A 13,960-nucleotide genomic window follows, 5' to 3' on the forward strand; every position below is an offset into this window, starting at 1 on the left:
GTAGCCAACAGCAAACCGTCATGCAATGCGAAGCAAGGCCCCCGTTTTCAACGCCCGAATAAAGCCAGCCAACCAACCAACCAACATCCAACATGACTCGGGGGCAATGGTGAAAGCGAGGGGCACGTGAGTAAACTTTTTTTATCATTAACTTCATAAAGCTTTCCGACAACTGGTATCTTTACAAATCTCCCCGGCGCGCCCTCCGATTATCGACCAACTCGAATAACACCAGCAGCCATGAGCTTCTGGATCTTCGACCGGACACCCGGATTCTTCATGTGTTCCTGGAGAGCCATGGGATTGGATTGAGCCTGCTGCAGGATGGACTGCATGACGGGGTCCTGCATGATGCCCATGATCTATTCCAAAACGTCAGCATGACCAACACAAATCACAGAGATAACGTAGGGATACGAGGAGGGACTGGCTTCAGGTGCTTACATCAGGGTCCTTCATCAACCTCTCGCGAGTCTGCTCTTCAGTCTCGTTATCCCGGGCAGAATACATGGCGCTCAGTGCCTTCTGCTGCTGCTGCTCGATTTCACGCGCATGGGCATTGTTGTGGTACTCCTGGTCGACCTGCATAGCTTCAGTGCAAGCATCCACGCAGTCCGAGTACTTGCGCATGCCGAAGAAGGCCTGCGCCTTGCGGATATATGCTCGGATGAACTTGGGGTCCTTCTTGATGGCCATGTTGCAGTCATCCACGGCACTAGGAAACTCGAACAACTTGACAAAAGCCGCGGCTCGGTTGCTGTACCCCCGAGCATCGTCGGGGGCACGCTTAATCATCTCCGTGTACGCTTGGACAGCCCCAGGAAAGTCATTCTGCTTAAATTTTTTGTTGCCCTCCTCACGAGCCTCCTCAGCTAGAGCCGGGTCGATGTATGCTTTCTTTTCAGCCTCAATCTTTGCTCTTTCCGCAGCCCGCAGCTTATTCAAAACGTCGGGGGCTCGGTGCTCAGTCAAGGATTTGCCGTAGTACTCAATAGCGCGGGCCATGTCGCCCTTTTTCTCGTAAGCAGAACCGATACGGGCGTAGCTCTTGGCGATGAGTTTGTATTCGGCATAGACGGCGCGGCCCTCCTCAACGGCCTTGGTGCAGGTTTCAATGCACTTGTCGTAGTCACCCTTTTCAAAGTAGGCAGCACCCAGGTTGTTGAGGTACGTGATATCCTGGAAGATGTCCCAAGCCTTGGAGTAGTGCTCAATGGCTTCGTCAAACTTGCGTTTCTTGTAGTTTTCGGTGCCGAGAGACTTTTCCTTTTCAGCCTCCTCCTTTCTCTTCTTCTTCTCAAGCGCCTCCTCGTCGAGCTCCTCGGGCTCGGGTTCAGGTTCGGGGGCCTTGGCGGGCTCAGGCTTCTTCGGCTCCGGAGCATCGGGCATGTTGGTATCTCCTCGGGGTTCCGTATCACGCACGTCCATATCGACTCCCATCAAAACGCCGAGGACCTGGATCATTCTGGGGTCACTGAAAAGATCCTGGGGGTTGCCAGGGTTCTTCTGCATCTGCTGCAACTTGGCCATGAAGGAAGGGTCGGCGAGAAACCCACTGGTCTTGGGGTTTTTGGCAAGCTTTTGAATGAGGTTTGGGTCGTTGAACATCTGTCCGAGGCCTCCGGTAGGATCTGCTCCAAAACCACCGGCTCCGCCTGACGAGCAACAAGTCAGTCGCGGTCCCGCAGACAACCAGAGGTGGATGCGCGAGTTTGTTGCACATACCTGCTTCATTTTGCATAGCCTTCTCCACGGAAGCCAAACCACTCTTCAGCTGAGCATTGCTGCCATCTAGCTTCAGACCCTCGCTGTAGGCATCGTTGGCGCCGAGGAGATCGCCCTTTCCATGCAGTGCGGCACCTTTTCGGCCCCAGCCCTTGGCCCAGTCAGGTTTGATTTGGGTGGTTTTCTCGGCGTCGGCCAAAGCATTGTCCCATTCTTTTTTGGATGCGTAGGCAGCAGATCGGTTGCTGTACAAGATGTGGTTCTCAGGTTGGAGTGCAATGGCTTGTGTGAACTTGTCTCTTTGGTGGCACAAAGTGAGTCAGCCTTGATCACCGAAAAATCTCTACGATGGAGGAATACAACAAGCAGGCTGGTTTGGGGGCTATGAGGTAGTACATACATGGCGTCGTCAAAGTTCTTTTCGGCAATGGCCTTGTTGCCGAGAGCTTTAAGCTCGTCTGCGGAAGCCATGATATGATGTGCTGGGAAAAAAATTCGCTTCAATTGAAGATGAGATGCTGGATTTCTGCAGAGCCAACAGTTCCGACCAGTCCTCGAAACAGTCAGATGTGTCGATGGTTGGTTGAAGGACAGAGTTGGCAGTCGAGATTGTAGTTGCTGGTGTGGGGAATAGTCAGTAGAAAACGATCGAAGAGTTCAGCCACGTTCAACAGCCAGCTTCACAGCCTTCTAGCTGTTTCGATGGCGGGCCATGAGCTGCCTGGCCCATTGGCTGGCACTGTCAGTCAACAGCTGGTGTGGGGAGCCCAGATTGGGGCGACGACACGCTGTGGCACGCGGGTACACGGGTGGCACATGGTCTAGAATCCGTGCGAGATGTCATAACGTCAAGTGCTAAGTTAGGTACTTAAGTACTTGGGTAACTTAAGTACTGTTAAGCAACTCAGGTACCTCGCTACCTTGTAAAGTTCCCGATAACCTACCCTGAAGCCTGCAAGATGGGAAGCCAGCTGGCCGAAAACACCAAACAAGAGTCGACCGATCACCTCAATCCACGTGGTGCAACACAATGGCGCACGCATAGTCGTGGATAGTCACCGTGTTCAAAGACGCCCGAGCACGCACATCGACAAGCTGCAAAAGAGTCCGGACGTCGGTGTGAGGTCGCAAACCGCCGTCATCGTCCCTTTTCATGCCGCCCCCAACAACCACCTGCGTTTCCTTCTCGTGCCACGCACGCCGGCACCGCCATTGAACATGTCAGAAATAGCGGAACGTCACGACCTCGTCATCCTCGGGGCCGGCCTGTCAGGCATAAACACCGCACACATCCTACGCCAACAGCTCCCCCGTCGCCGCTTCACCATCCTCGAAGCCCGCTCCGTCATCGGCGGCACATGGAGCTTTTTCAAATTCCCCGGCTTCAGGTCCGACTCGTACATGACCACCTTTGGATTCAGATGGCACCCCTGGCCGCACGCGCACAAGATTGCTTCGGCCAAAGAAATCGCCGCCTACGTCGAGGACGCCGCCAGGCAGGACGGCACGTACGACCAGATCCGCTTCAACCACCGAGTCATCGACGCGGAATGGCGCGACGAGGACGCCTTCTGGCGCCTGACCGTCGAGCATGACGGCGAGGCCAAGATCCTGGCCGCAAACTTTGTCATCGGGTGCACCGGCTACTACGCCTACGACCGGGCCATGCCGGCGGCGATACCTGGCATCGAGAGCTTCGCGGGCACCGTGGCCCACCCGCAGTGGTGGCCAGAGCATCTCGACTGCTCCGACAAGCGCGTCGTGCTCGTCGGGTCCGGCGCGACGGCCTACACCATTGCGCCCGCGCTGGCGGACAAGGTCGCCCGGCTGACCATGGTCCAGAGGAGTCCCAGCTACGCGGCTGCGATTCCGACCACGTCGTGGCTGGACACGCTGCTGCGGACCGTCCTGCCCGCCAGCCTTGCCCACAACATCTGCTGGTGGAAGGACATGGCCTACGAAATCTTCATCACACAGTTCATGGTGCACTTCCCCCGTGTCGCAAAGTTCGTCCTGCGGCTCAACGCAAAGAGCGCCCTGCCCGAGGACTGCGACGTGGACCTTCACTTCAGCCCGCGCTACGAGCCCCTGCAGCAGCGGCTGTGTCTCTGCCCGGACGGCGATTTCTTCCAGGCTTTGCACCGGCCCAACGTCGAGCTTGTCACGGATGTCATTGACAGGGTTCTGCCAGACGGCGTCTTGCTGGACTCGGGCCGCAAGCTCGACGCTGATGTCATCATCACCGCGACGGGGCTTTACTTCCAAATCATGAGTGGTATCGCTGCCAAAGTGAATGGCGCTCGAATCGGGCCGGGTTCCCTCTACACTTGGCGAGGCACCATGCTGGAGTCTCTGCCCAATATGGGCTACGTCCTTGGTTATGTGTTGCAGTCATGGACCCCCGGGGCCGAGGCAATCGCGAAGCTGCTTGTGCGCGTCATCAAGGCCATGGAGGACAAACAGGCTACCAAGGTCATGCCAGTTTTGGAACGCAGGAAAGGTATGCCGAGGAGATTGGCGGTTGATCTGAACAGCAATTACTTCGTCAAGGCGGCAGATAGAATTCCCAAGGTTACCGGGGAGGATCCGTGGTATGGACGCACACACTGGATTCGGGACATGTGGAGCGTCTTGTTTGGAGACATTGATAAAGCCTTGGAGTTTAGCGGAGTCGAGGAGAACAAGAAGGGCATGTAAGATAGTTCTAGACTAGATTACGCCACGAGTATAAAAGGTTCATCAATTATGAGAGAACGAACTGTCACGATCCTGCATCTAGTTCAGACCGAGCCGGCCGTCTAGGTGTGGTTCCAAGACTATCCAGGCCGCGTTCCCCTGCTAATTCAATACTTGGCCCTGTGGCACTCGCGGCATCAGCATCTATTTTTCCTTTTGCCAGAGCCTCTTGGTATTTTCTCCCGGTTTCGTCCAGCAATCCCTGCACCTCCGCTTCCCGCTTGACGATATCCTCCCTCTCCTTCCTGAGTTGATCCAAGCGGGCATTTTTCGTCTTGAGGTCGCTTTCCATTGCTCTCAGTGTGGCTTGAAGCCGCGTCAAGCACTCCGACAAGCTGGGTAGGGGCGTAATCTTGGGAGGAATTCGGAGCATACTGTCAGATGGGTTCTTTCGCGGCTTTTTCAACCCATCAAGCCCTGCCTTGCTTTGCGAGGCCTCGTACGCCATCCTCCTCTCGGCATCGCTGTCTGAGGAATCGTCCGAGCTGTGACCTTCAGCAGCTGTGATCATTTCTGCCATTTGCTTCCTCTCTTTTTTTCTACGCTCCCTTTCGGCGCGTTTGCCCAATGAGAGGCCACCGTCTTCAACATAATCATCAAATCCCTCCCCGAGATCTTCGTCTTCTGCAACTAATCGGCCGGCATCTTTCTTCCTACGCCCAAAGGCATCCGTCTCGTCATCATCGTCGACCGACAAAAAGCCTTGCTCCTGGGCTAGTCTGGCGCGGCGTTCCTTTCGTTCACGTATTTCAGCCTCTGAAAGTATCTGTGTGCCTTGACTTGTTGAAGAAGCCTCCGGATATTCGACTACTAAGGCGCCGTCAAGCTCCGCTGGGTCCAATGCCATCTCGTCAGCATCGCTAATGTGCAACGTAGAGATATCTTGCGGTGTGCTTGGCGTTGACGACTGTAGCTCATCCAAGTACTCCTTGCTGTATCTCGGTTGGTCCTCTTCTTCTTCTTGTGTAAACCTTGTTGGCAGAGTTCGTACAGCAATGCCGCGCTTCACAGCACTGTTCTCAACCGCTCTTTGCCCGAGAGACATCTGCTTTGGCGTGGGTGAATCTTCAGAGTCGTCATTTTCGGCATCTCCACCAAAGGACAATCTAGACTTGGGACCTTTCTTCTTTTGTCTCCCGGCGCCGGGTCGATTGGGCCGTACGACAACTGGCCCGTCGTCCTCTGCATCTTCGTTTGGTGTGCTTCCCACTGCGTCGAGGGTCTCTCCCTCTCCTGGATTAAAGGATTTTCGTAACGCCGACTGTCTGAATGGTTTTCGACTCGACTTGGAGCCAAACAAGGGCTTGGATGCTTCTGTCGCCGTGCATGGTCAGCCTTGAGACATCATCAGCAAAAAAAAAAAAATGGCATAGCGAACGGGAGTCTTCACCTTCTTTGGAGCCAGCTGTACCCAAGCCCGACGGCGAGCTGCTGTCTGATCTCTCCTCGTCATCGACCTTGATCACTCTAGCTTTGCGCTTGGCCGCAAAGGTACTCATCTTGCGATCATTTTCAGATTGTGGACATGTCGAGATTGTCGCGATGTCCAGATGGCCCATGACGCAGCCAACAGCTATCTAATCATCACGTGACAGGACTCTCTATTCCTGCGCGCCAGCGGTTGCAACTAGGCAATCGCGACGCATCCAAGAGCTTTCAACAGCATCTTATACCCAGATTATTTCACCACTAAAGATGGCTCCCGCGCAACCTGAGCTCAAAAAGGTACTCACATTTTTTCCCTCATGGCCGCCGCTGTCTATACCCCCATCAAGCAAAGGGCTGCCTCTCCGACAAGGAAGCGGGCCCTGCAAGCGATTGAACCCAATTTGACATTGTCCCAGTATCTCGAGAAGAGACTATTTGTGCAACTGAACGGCAGTCGCAAGGTTATCGGAGTTTTGCGCGGCTACGATGTACTAATCCCCTTGAGCCCCTACGCCGCGTGCCCCCCCTTGGATCCCGCTAATCGCGCCAAAAGGTCTTCCTGAACATTGTCCTAGATGAAGCGGTGGAAGAAAAAGAGGGCGGAGATAAAATCAAGCTTGGCATGGTCGTACGTCGATGCAAAACACCGCCCTTAAAAAAATCCCACCATTCCTATCCGTGCGGGACATGAATCTGACTCCATGACTAGGTTATTCGAGGAAATTCAGTCGTGATGATGGAGGCCCTAGACAGAATCGGCGGCGACGACCGACAACACCATCGGTAATTCATCATCAGAAATGATGCGGCACATGGAACCATAAAAAAACATGTTTCGGCGTTCTCGGATGATATTTGTGACGCGAAACCGGGCGGGTTTTGGCGCAGGAACAGTGTTTTCTGGTCTCTGGCTCTCCTTCCCATAGACGAATGACAAAGAACATGCCCTATGAACTCTGCTTCCGAGTCCAAAACTTGTCGTCGTACCAGTCCATTAACTCACCCCCATACTTGCTGTGCCAGCCTTCAATGCCGCCCTTGAGAATGACGGCCGAAATGCTCGCCTCGCCAACTTGGTTGAGATAATCCTGCATCCAGCCTGCGCACAGGGGACCCCGGCCTTTCGAGGTTCCTGTTTGGGCGGTGTCAGTCTCGCCGAGGGTTGGCGAACTACGTGATCAGGTGGAGCGGAGCGGCTCACCGCAGTAGAAGATGATAGTTTTGACATTGGCCTGTTTACACAGTTGATAAATGGTCGGCCGGGTCTGATATAAAGTCTGGGCGGGGAGATTGAGGGATGTGGTAACTGTGCCGCCCTCCCACTGTGTTCGACGGACGTCCACGAGGAGAAAGCTCTTGGTGCTATTTGGCCCGGCCGAGGCATGGCTCTCCAGGAGCTGTGCGACGTCTTCCGCTTCGAGGGCATGAATGGGAGCCTTCGGCTCGGGCAATGATGACCACCATGGCGGGGTATCTTGGCCTTGGGTTTGGGTGACTGCCGCCATTGAGATGATGCGACGAAGGAAGCGCAGTAGAGGGGCCAGGTCTGATTTTCTTTGTGCGTACAACGCCGCTTGTGGCTGGAAGAAAGAACCAAGGAAGCCACAGGACTGTTATCGAGAGATGCAGACGTGGGGAATCTTTTATGCTGGAGTAAATTTGGACGTCTTTACCCCGCCTCGTGCTTTTCCTGTGGCGGATAAAAACTGGCAGCTGAGGCATCTCTACAAGCCGTTGTCCAAGTGGCTCATGTAGCGTGAGATATTATTGTAAATAGCAGGATTTCCGCTCGAGGGATCACTTCTACACTCTATAATCAACCCACAGACCATGCCCAAAAACGCCACCCATATCATCCGTGGTAATATTGCTTCATATTCATGGCTGCTGTTGCCCTACCGGTCCTTGTCCCATAGAATTTACAAGCAGAGTTCCCCAGTCCAGATATCCGTCAAACCAAACGGTAGGATCGACTCCATCCAAAAGATCCGAGGTCCAAGGAGTGCTGTCCAGGAAATTTTGAATCCGAGTTTGATCTTGTGCAATGCCGTTATTGGCCATACTGTTTGGCGGTGGTCCCATGTTCCCGGATTGCGTTTGCGGATATGAACCTCGCCAGCCCTGAGAATGTCCAGCCTTGTCTAACCGCTCATGACCCTCAGCTGCAGCGGCTACGAGCTCTGCCCACCGTTCTAGCTTGACGCGCGTGACGCGTACTTTGAGTGCGCTAAAGGTCCACAAGTTGTTGTCCATCTTCTCCTCGTCTGGGGCTGTTTGCTGGAAAATATTGCTGATTTGCTCGCATCTGGCGCACAATGTGGACAGTATTTCTGGAATGTTTACTGTCAACCCTGGTTGGGACTGGAGTTGCAATTGCAAGCCGGCAAGAGCCGCGATGAGGCCTTGATCCACGGACTCAGTACACCTTGTTCTCTGGTCGGCCTGAGTACATCCCTGGGACGACTTGGATTCAGATAACTCATTGGCAGCCCTTTGTGAATCTGCATTGTACGCTGAGCCACCCTCCCCAAGGGGCATTGGTGTTCCTCCTTCGTATACTGTCCTGGGTGTCGCCATCTGTGCCCACCGTCCCAGCATCGTGATGGCATATATCGTTTGCGAGGTGAGAGTGGTAGGGTGTTTGAAGTAAGAAGAAGCAGGCACCGAAAGCCAGCTATCGAACCAGTTTCGGAGCGCCGCACTTGATTGATATAGCTTATCCAGCGAAGTGCCTCGACCAAGCGGTCCGGTTGTGAGAGACTCCGAGAGCGAGTTGACGAATGCTAAGTCGACTGCAGGAGGCTCATAGAGTCTGAGCATTGCCGTGTTGAGGTATGACAAGAAGAGGTCTTCAAGCTGTCATTACATGTATTTTGCAACCTCGGCTGCGAGGACAAGTGAGAGAAGACAAGGAGTAGAACGGCATACCATCATGTTGCAGCTTTGGGGGCAGGCTACTGCGCAGTGTCTCAATTTCATTTTGAAATGCAGCAATGTAAGCCGACATAGGCGCGGACAGAAGTCCTGGAATGTCCTCGACAGCCTTGTCCCTGGAGTTAAGTTCAAAAATTCGTTCTGTCAATCGCTGCACCCGGACTAGGTAAAGAAGGGTAATGTCGGACTCGTATTCTCCAGAATTTTCAAGCACCCTCATACAATCTTGAATGTACGCCGTATATCTCAGAGACTCGACCCTGTTGAAACTGACCGAGATACTAGGCCTGATCAGCATGAACCTCAAACGTACAGCCGACGCATACACTTACTTGCAAGTCAAAAACCATACGCCAAGGAGAGCTCTTCTCTCTTCGTTTGTTCGCCTAGCAGGCTCGTCGGGTCTTGCTACCATCAGTCTTGTCTGCTCTCGCAAACCAGGCGCGCAGTTCAGACCTAGATCAGCAACAAGGCTCATCGCCAACGCGATGAGATTGTTCATCTGCCCGTGGACCAAACAGTGATATTGGTGCCAAGCTATCATGATCATCACGCCCTGCAACAATTCCAATGTCCTAGCTGAGCGGATGAGAACATAATCAGCAATGTGACTCATAAGACGGCACATCTGGGCTCGCATTGACCTCAGACTACGAAATGATGTGACCATCCTGACTGCAGACATCAAGAAGGGTCGGCTAGACCGTAGATCAGAGGCGGAGACCGACGGTGGAATGATGACGAACGGGAACACAGGCTGCATCTGAGTTCGGTAGATCTCCAACAGCACGTCGTCAGAGTCTGGCGGAGGAGGCGCATCACGAGATGCATCACCAGGTTCAGGGCGGCAAACACATGCTGGAATTGAAAAACAATTGTATGTCTCAGGAATCCTCCAGAAATTGGAATGAGACGCAAAGGATGTTGAAGAATTGGCCGACGGCGTGCCATGCGTTCTGGCGGAGTGCTCTCTGGCAGCAGCATCGCTGAGAGCACCCAATGACGACTGATTACTGTTCAATTCACCTGAAGCCTGTAGGAGATTGACCAGACCATTGAGTCTCTCTTCAATCTGGGCGGTTCGACTGTTGCGCGGCAATCAGTACGTTGTGCAAAGACCATGGCACTTACACGCCGGGTCTCCCATGGCCAGGGAAATTCGGCGTGCGGCGGTCAATGAGAACCGAACCGGAAAACGGGGATAACAAATTACTCACGACGGCTTTGCTTGACGCTTCTTGCGTGGCCGATGAACTTGTCCGGTGCATTCTTTCAAAAGTCTTTGGCATCTAAGTGACGGAGAGAATAGGAACAGGTAGTATCAGCCGAGACGCTCACATACATGAACAACTTTCGGAGCCGAGGAAAATTGATTCGGGCAGGCAGACTCCTGCCTCATCAAGCCACTCACCGGTCACACTTTGCGCTAGGATCGTTGTTTGATCTGATGCATTTTGCTTTGGCCGTTGCGCACGCCGAGCAGGCCGCACCCCATTTCGCCGTTGGGAGCTTGTTGTCGTCGGGCTTATCATCACCGTCTTGGTTCGCCATGCTGGACAGTGGACAGTGTCATCACATGACCAGACAACCGTTGTCGAAACCCGCTGATGTGATACGTTGAAAAGGGGCCTTTCAGCCTTTTCGGACATACTACCAGGTCAACCCTGGTGACGGTTTCGCTTGGAGCGGGAACAAAAGCATTGTGACGAAGAAATGGAGATGGTACGGTGTGGACGGAAAAGTCCGCCCCTGGCTTATGAAGCCAGACTGACGCATGCGATTGGCCAGCGGAGAACTACCCCGGAGAATACGAATATGGCCGCGCGCTGCTCATGGCCCGAGTTGAATCTCAGGTGGGCGACAATAAACTATTAGTTGCAACTGTCATGGGGCGGCGACAACACCATCATCATCATTGATATTCGATTTATCCGGATCCACCACAACCCTCCAGCAGCAAGCAAAAGAGACACAGCTGGACGCTCATTGCGACTTCAACGCCATCTATCGATACACCCTATGTTACATATCCTTTCCAGCACATGTAGGATAGAAGCTCGTAAGTATACGTACAAGTTCAACATGTCGCACCAATCCCCGTTGCAATTTAGTCTATTTGGACCGCGAAACGCCAGCACCAATGACACCAGGAAGCTTCTCTTCACCAACACGAAACAAAATGCTGATGGCTAGATAGAGAATGCCGACCAAGGCAAGAGTGACACCAGCAAATAGCCAGAACGCAACACTGATATCCTTCTTTGCGCATGTTGGACCGGCCCAGGTAGTCAAACTTCCCGACTTGCTGCGGGTACTCTGGCAGTGGCAGGCGAAGCATGCAATTGTATTATTAGACCCATCGGCTTTGGCGTACTTGTCTTGACACTCGCCATGCGAGGAACAGTTGAGGGTTCTGGCCATGCACGCATCCTTTGTTTCATAACAGGCTTTAATTCGCTCGTTCGGATCAAAGATGGGGTCTGGCTTGGGTGATGAGGTTGGCTCAGCGTTTACTACAGGCCTCTCGAAGGAGGAAATGACCTGTTCGGCTTGGCGGCGGCGTAGCTCCTGTTGCTGCTCATCTAGCCAGTTGCTAGAGCTCTTAGTTGAAGGAAGGGCGACGATAGTTGTCTGAAGTTCTCCAGATCTGGCAAGTCCGCGAAGTTGCTCGATTTGTTTTGGTAGCTCGGCAAGAAGCTCAGGATTCTAGAGCATCATTAGCACCCCGCACTCGCATTCTTTCAAGTCGCAACCGATCGAAAATCGTGATACTCATACCTCCCTAACATTAAATTTGGCGGCAGCAGAGCGCTTGCCCGCCCAGCAGCTCTCCAAAGGGTTAGCCACCTGTCGAATAGAACACTTGCTTCCATCAGTAACACCAGACCTGAAGAAGTCCAGCTCCATCAGATCCCGGTGCGCCTTGTCAGGAGGCGGGTCTGCGATGGTGAATGATGGACTCATGTCCAGTGCTTTTCGCAGGTCTCTCATCTGCCTGTCATTCATGCTCTCCAGCATCAAGACTAACTGGCTGGGTTCGCCGGTTTGGCCGTCCGAAAACAAAGGAGGAATCTCCTTGCCGAAGTGGTTGATGAGGGAAGCAACTGTGTCGTAGCCGATGCCATTCGGGATATCGTGAAACGACACGTCCCGACCACTGGGGGCAAGTCGTTGCAAAAGTAGTAACCGAGCGAGACTGGGGGTGACGGAGGGCGGCGACGACACGTCGCTAGTGGGCACAATGAACACTTCGGCAGATTGCTGCGCAGCAGCAACGTACCCCGCGAAGGCGATGATGAGCCCGATCGTAAGCTTCATGATGTGTTTTGTGATTTGTGAAGCTGCTCGATGTTGGCGGGCTGGAGAGCTCGGGACGTCACCAGCGGAACGTGGGCGGGCTCCGCGCAATGAATGATGGCAGGTGGTTTTCGGAAACCGGCGCTCAGATACTCCGGACTTGGGCACTCGCTGCCGACAGCGGGCTGGAATGCGATGCAGCCAGCACCCAGCGAATATCTCCGAGCTGCCCACACTTGGCTTGTCGTTTGTTTCCCGTGTCAGTGTCTATCCATCGAGCGGAATTCTTCTTCTTCTTCTTATTCCAGTTTAGCGATCCGTTTCTGAACAGAATTATTCGCCATCCCCATTATATTGAGACGAAGCCTGCTTTCTGCCAATCCAAGCGACCGCGGCATGCCAATCCGAGCGGTGGCCGCCTTTGGGCGTGCCGCAACAGCCTCGAGCTTGTTTATAAGACCGAACATTGTTCGCCGAGTGCCACAGTCGACTCGACCACTTTCACTATGGCCCTTGAAAAGAAGCAAAGTTGCACATGATTTACCAGTGTACTTTCCTCAAACGCCAACAGCTCCGAAATCACATGCATTTCGAAGGCGATTAGGGTACGGTCCCGCTCTCATTTTACCCAAACAATCAGATTTACGCTGACCCGAGTTCTGAAAGCCGGTTCATGTTTACTACGATTACATTATATGCGTGCTGGCAGATATTTGCGACCGTCGTCTTCGATCCACTTCTTGATTGGGCCGATCGTGAATGGGAAAATTTGTCCGACAAGGAAAAACGAGAAATGGAGGAGATGGCGGACAGAGGAGACGAACCCATCCTGTTTCTTCCTTTCCCATTTACCACCAAGGAAGTGAAGCAACCCCCATACAAAGGCTCCGATCCCGAGTGGCTCGCTTTCATGGCCGTGAACAAGGATCAACAAGTTCAAAAAGACATCAAGTGTAGGTGAGAAGCGTGTCACTAGCTGCGCTCGCTGAACTAACATGACGAATAGTCGGGCTTGCAGAAATTATCCGGCGCGGCGTGGAAAAGAATCCGGGCTACGTGAGGCTTCTGGGAGGAAAAGACATCAAACTCAAGAAACTATGGCTGGACATCTTGTACCCGCCAGCACCGCCGCCAAAGCACTATGTATCTGGGTAAGTTGTGTCTAGCGCATCATGTCCATGCCACAAAATGCCGTCGCTAATAGACGAGGAGGATCATTATTGACGACGATGGCATCTTCTGGGGCGACAGACCAATCGACCCCGTCGCCGCGGGCCACCTCAACATGGCGATATACCCCAAGGCCGTGGCCTTGACTGTCTGGACGTTTGTCAACTCACTCTGCAAACAAGCCGCCCAGGATGTGGCCAAAGCCTTGGGGTTCAACACAGAGCCCCCTCAAGACACATCGTGGCAAACCGTCGCTATGGACCGCATGAAGGAGCAAGGAACAATAGGCTCAGGGGGCAAGCAAGCCGTCAAGGTCCCCGTCCCAACCGACAAGCCCGTAAACATCCCCGTTCCTGCCGCCAATGGGGACGTTCTCGGACCTTCCGCCGGTAGCGACAGCAACCAGCTCGACCCTCGAATCCAGGGTGCTCTCCACGCGGCTTCCATGACTTTTGCTAAGAACTGGCAGTCTGTGAAACAGCCCCCGAACCGTGGGTGCATCCGTGTAGACGGCCTGGTGGAATTACAAGGGAAGAATGCTGTCATGGTGGTGTATGTTTTTGGGTGGTATGATCCCAAGCAGAAGAATTATATGGCTATTCAAACAGGTCTGAAGCATCTGGTACAGCTGAAGCAGCGACCAGCCGCAGGTTGAAGTGGGCAACTGGCT

The 13,960-nt window shown here is 53.5% G+C and overlaps 7 protein-coding genes across 7 annotated transcripts; 2 read left to right on the forward strand and 5 right to left on the reverse strand.

The window, feature by feature from the left end:
• Positions 1-209: 209 nt before the first annotated feature.
• MAM_06088 (heat shock protein STI1) lies at positions 210-2,196 on the reverse strand (the record flags this gene model as incomplete). Its single annotated transcript, XM_040824886.1, has 4 exons — positions 210-362; positions 445-1,655; positions 1,726-2,024; positions 2,126-2,196. 4 exons carry the CDS (start codon positions 2,194-2,196, stop codon positions 210-212), a joined length of 1,734 nt encoding a protein of 577 aa, XP_040677049.1.
• Positions 2,197-2,943: 747 nt separating this feature from the next.
• MAM_06089 (Flavin monooxygenase-like protein) lies at positions 2,944-4,422 on the forward strand (the record flags this gene model as incomplete). The annotated part of the gene is made up of 1 exon (XM_040824887.1): positions 2,944-4,422. The coding sequence occupies one exon, from the start codon at positions 2,944-2,946 to the stop codon at positions 4,420-4,422; it is 1,479 nt and encodes a 492-aa protein (XP_040677050.1).
• Positions 4,423-4,486: 64 nt separating this feature from the next.
• Positions 4,487-6,020, reverse strand: MAM_06090 (uncharacterized protein; the record flags this gene model as incomplete). Its single annotated transcript, XM_040824888.1, has 2 exons — positions 4,487-5,694; positions 5,852-6,020. The coding sequence occupies 2 exons, from the start codon at positions 6,018-6,020 to the stop codon at positions 4,487-4,489; spliced, it is 1,377 nt and encodes a 458-aa protein (XP_040677051.1).
• An 816-nt stretch (positions 6,021-6,836) lies between these two features.
• Positions 6,837-7,394, reverse strand: MAM_06091 (Rhodanese-like protein; the record flags this gene model as incomplete). Its single annotated transcript, XM_040824889.1, has 2 exons — positions 6,837-7,021; positions 7,091-7,394. 2 exons carry the CDS (start codon positions 7,392-7,394, stop codon positions 6,837-6,839), a joined length of 489 nt encoding a protein of 162 aa, XP_040677052.1.
• Positions 7,395-7,767: 373 nt separating this feature from the next.
• MAM_06092 (uncharacterized protein) lies at positions 7,768-10,374 on the reverse strand (the record flags this gene model as incomplete). Its single annotated transcript, XM_040824890.1, has 5 exons — positions 7,768-8,738; positions 8,818-9,104; positions 9,156-9,908; positions 9,955-10,077; positions 10,235-10,374. 5 exons carry the CDS (start codon positions 10,372-10,374, stop codon positions 7,768-7,770), a joined length of 2,274 nt encoding a protein of 757 aa, XP_040677053.1.
• Positions 10,375-10,935: 561 nt separating this feature from the next.
• Positions 10,936-12,141, reverse strand: MAM_06093 (uncharacterized protein; the record flags this gene model as incomplete). Its single annotated transcript, XM_040824891.1, has 2 exons — positions 10,936-11,529; positions 11,602-12,141. 2 exons carry the CDS (start codon positions 12,139-12,141, stop codon positions 10,936-10,938), a joined length of 1,134 nt encoding a protein of 377 aa, XP_040677054.1.
• A 772-nt stretch (positions 12,142-12,913) lies between these two features.
• Positions 12,914-13,945, forward strand: MAM_06094 (uncharacterized protein; the record flags this gene model as incomplete). Its single annotated transcript, XM_040824892.1, has 3 exons — positions 12,914-13,073; positions 13,127-13,271; positions 13,333-13,945. The coding sequence occupies 3 exons, from the start codon at positions 12,914-12,916 to the stop codon at positions 13,943-13,945; spliced, it is 918 nt and encodes a 305-aa protein (XP_040677055.1).
• Positions 13,946-13,960: the final 15 nt, after the last annotated feature.

The sequence above is a fragment of the Metarhizium album genome (assembly GCF_000804445.1).
Source record: "Metarhizium album ARSEF 1941 chromosome Unknown scaffold_18, whole genome shotgun sequence".
Taxonomy (NCBI): domain Eukaryota; kingdom Fungi; phylum Ascomycota; class Sordariomycetes; order Hypocreales; family Clavicipitaceae; genus Metarhizium; species Metarhizium album.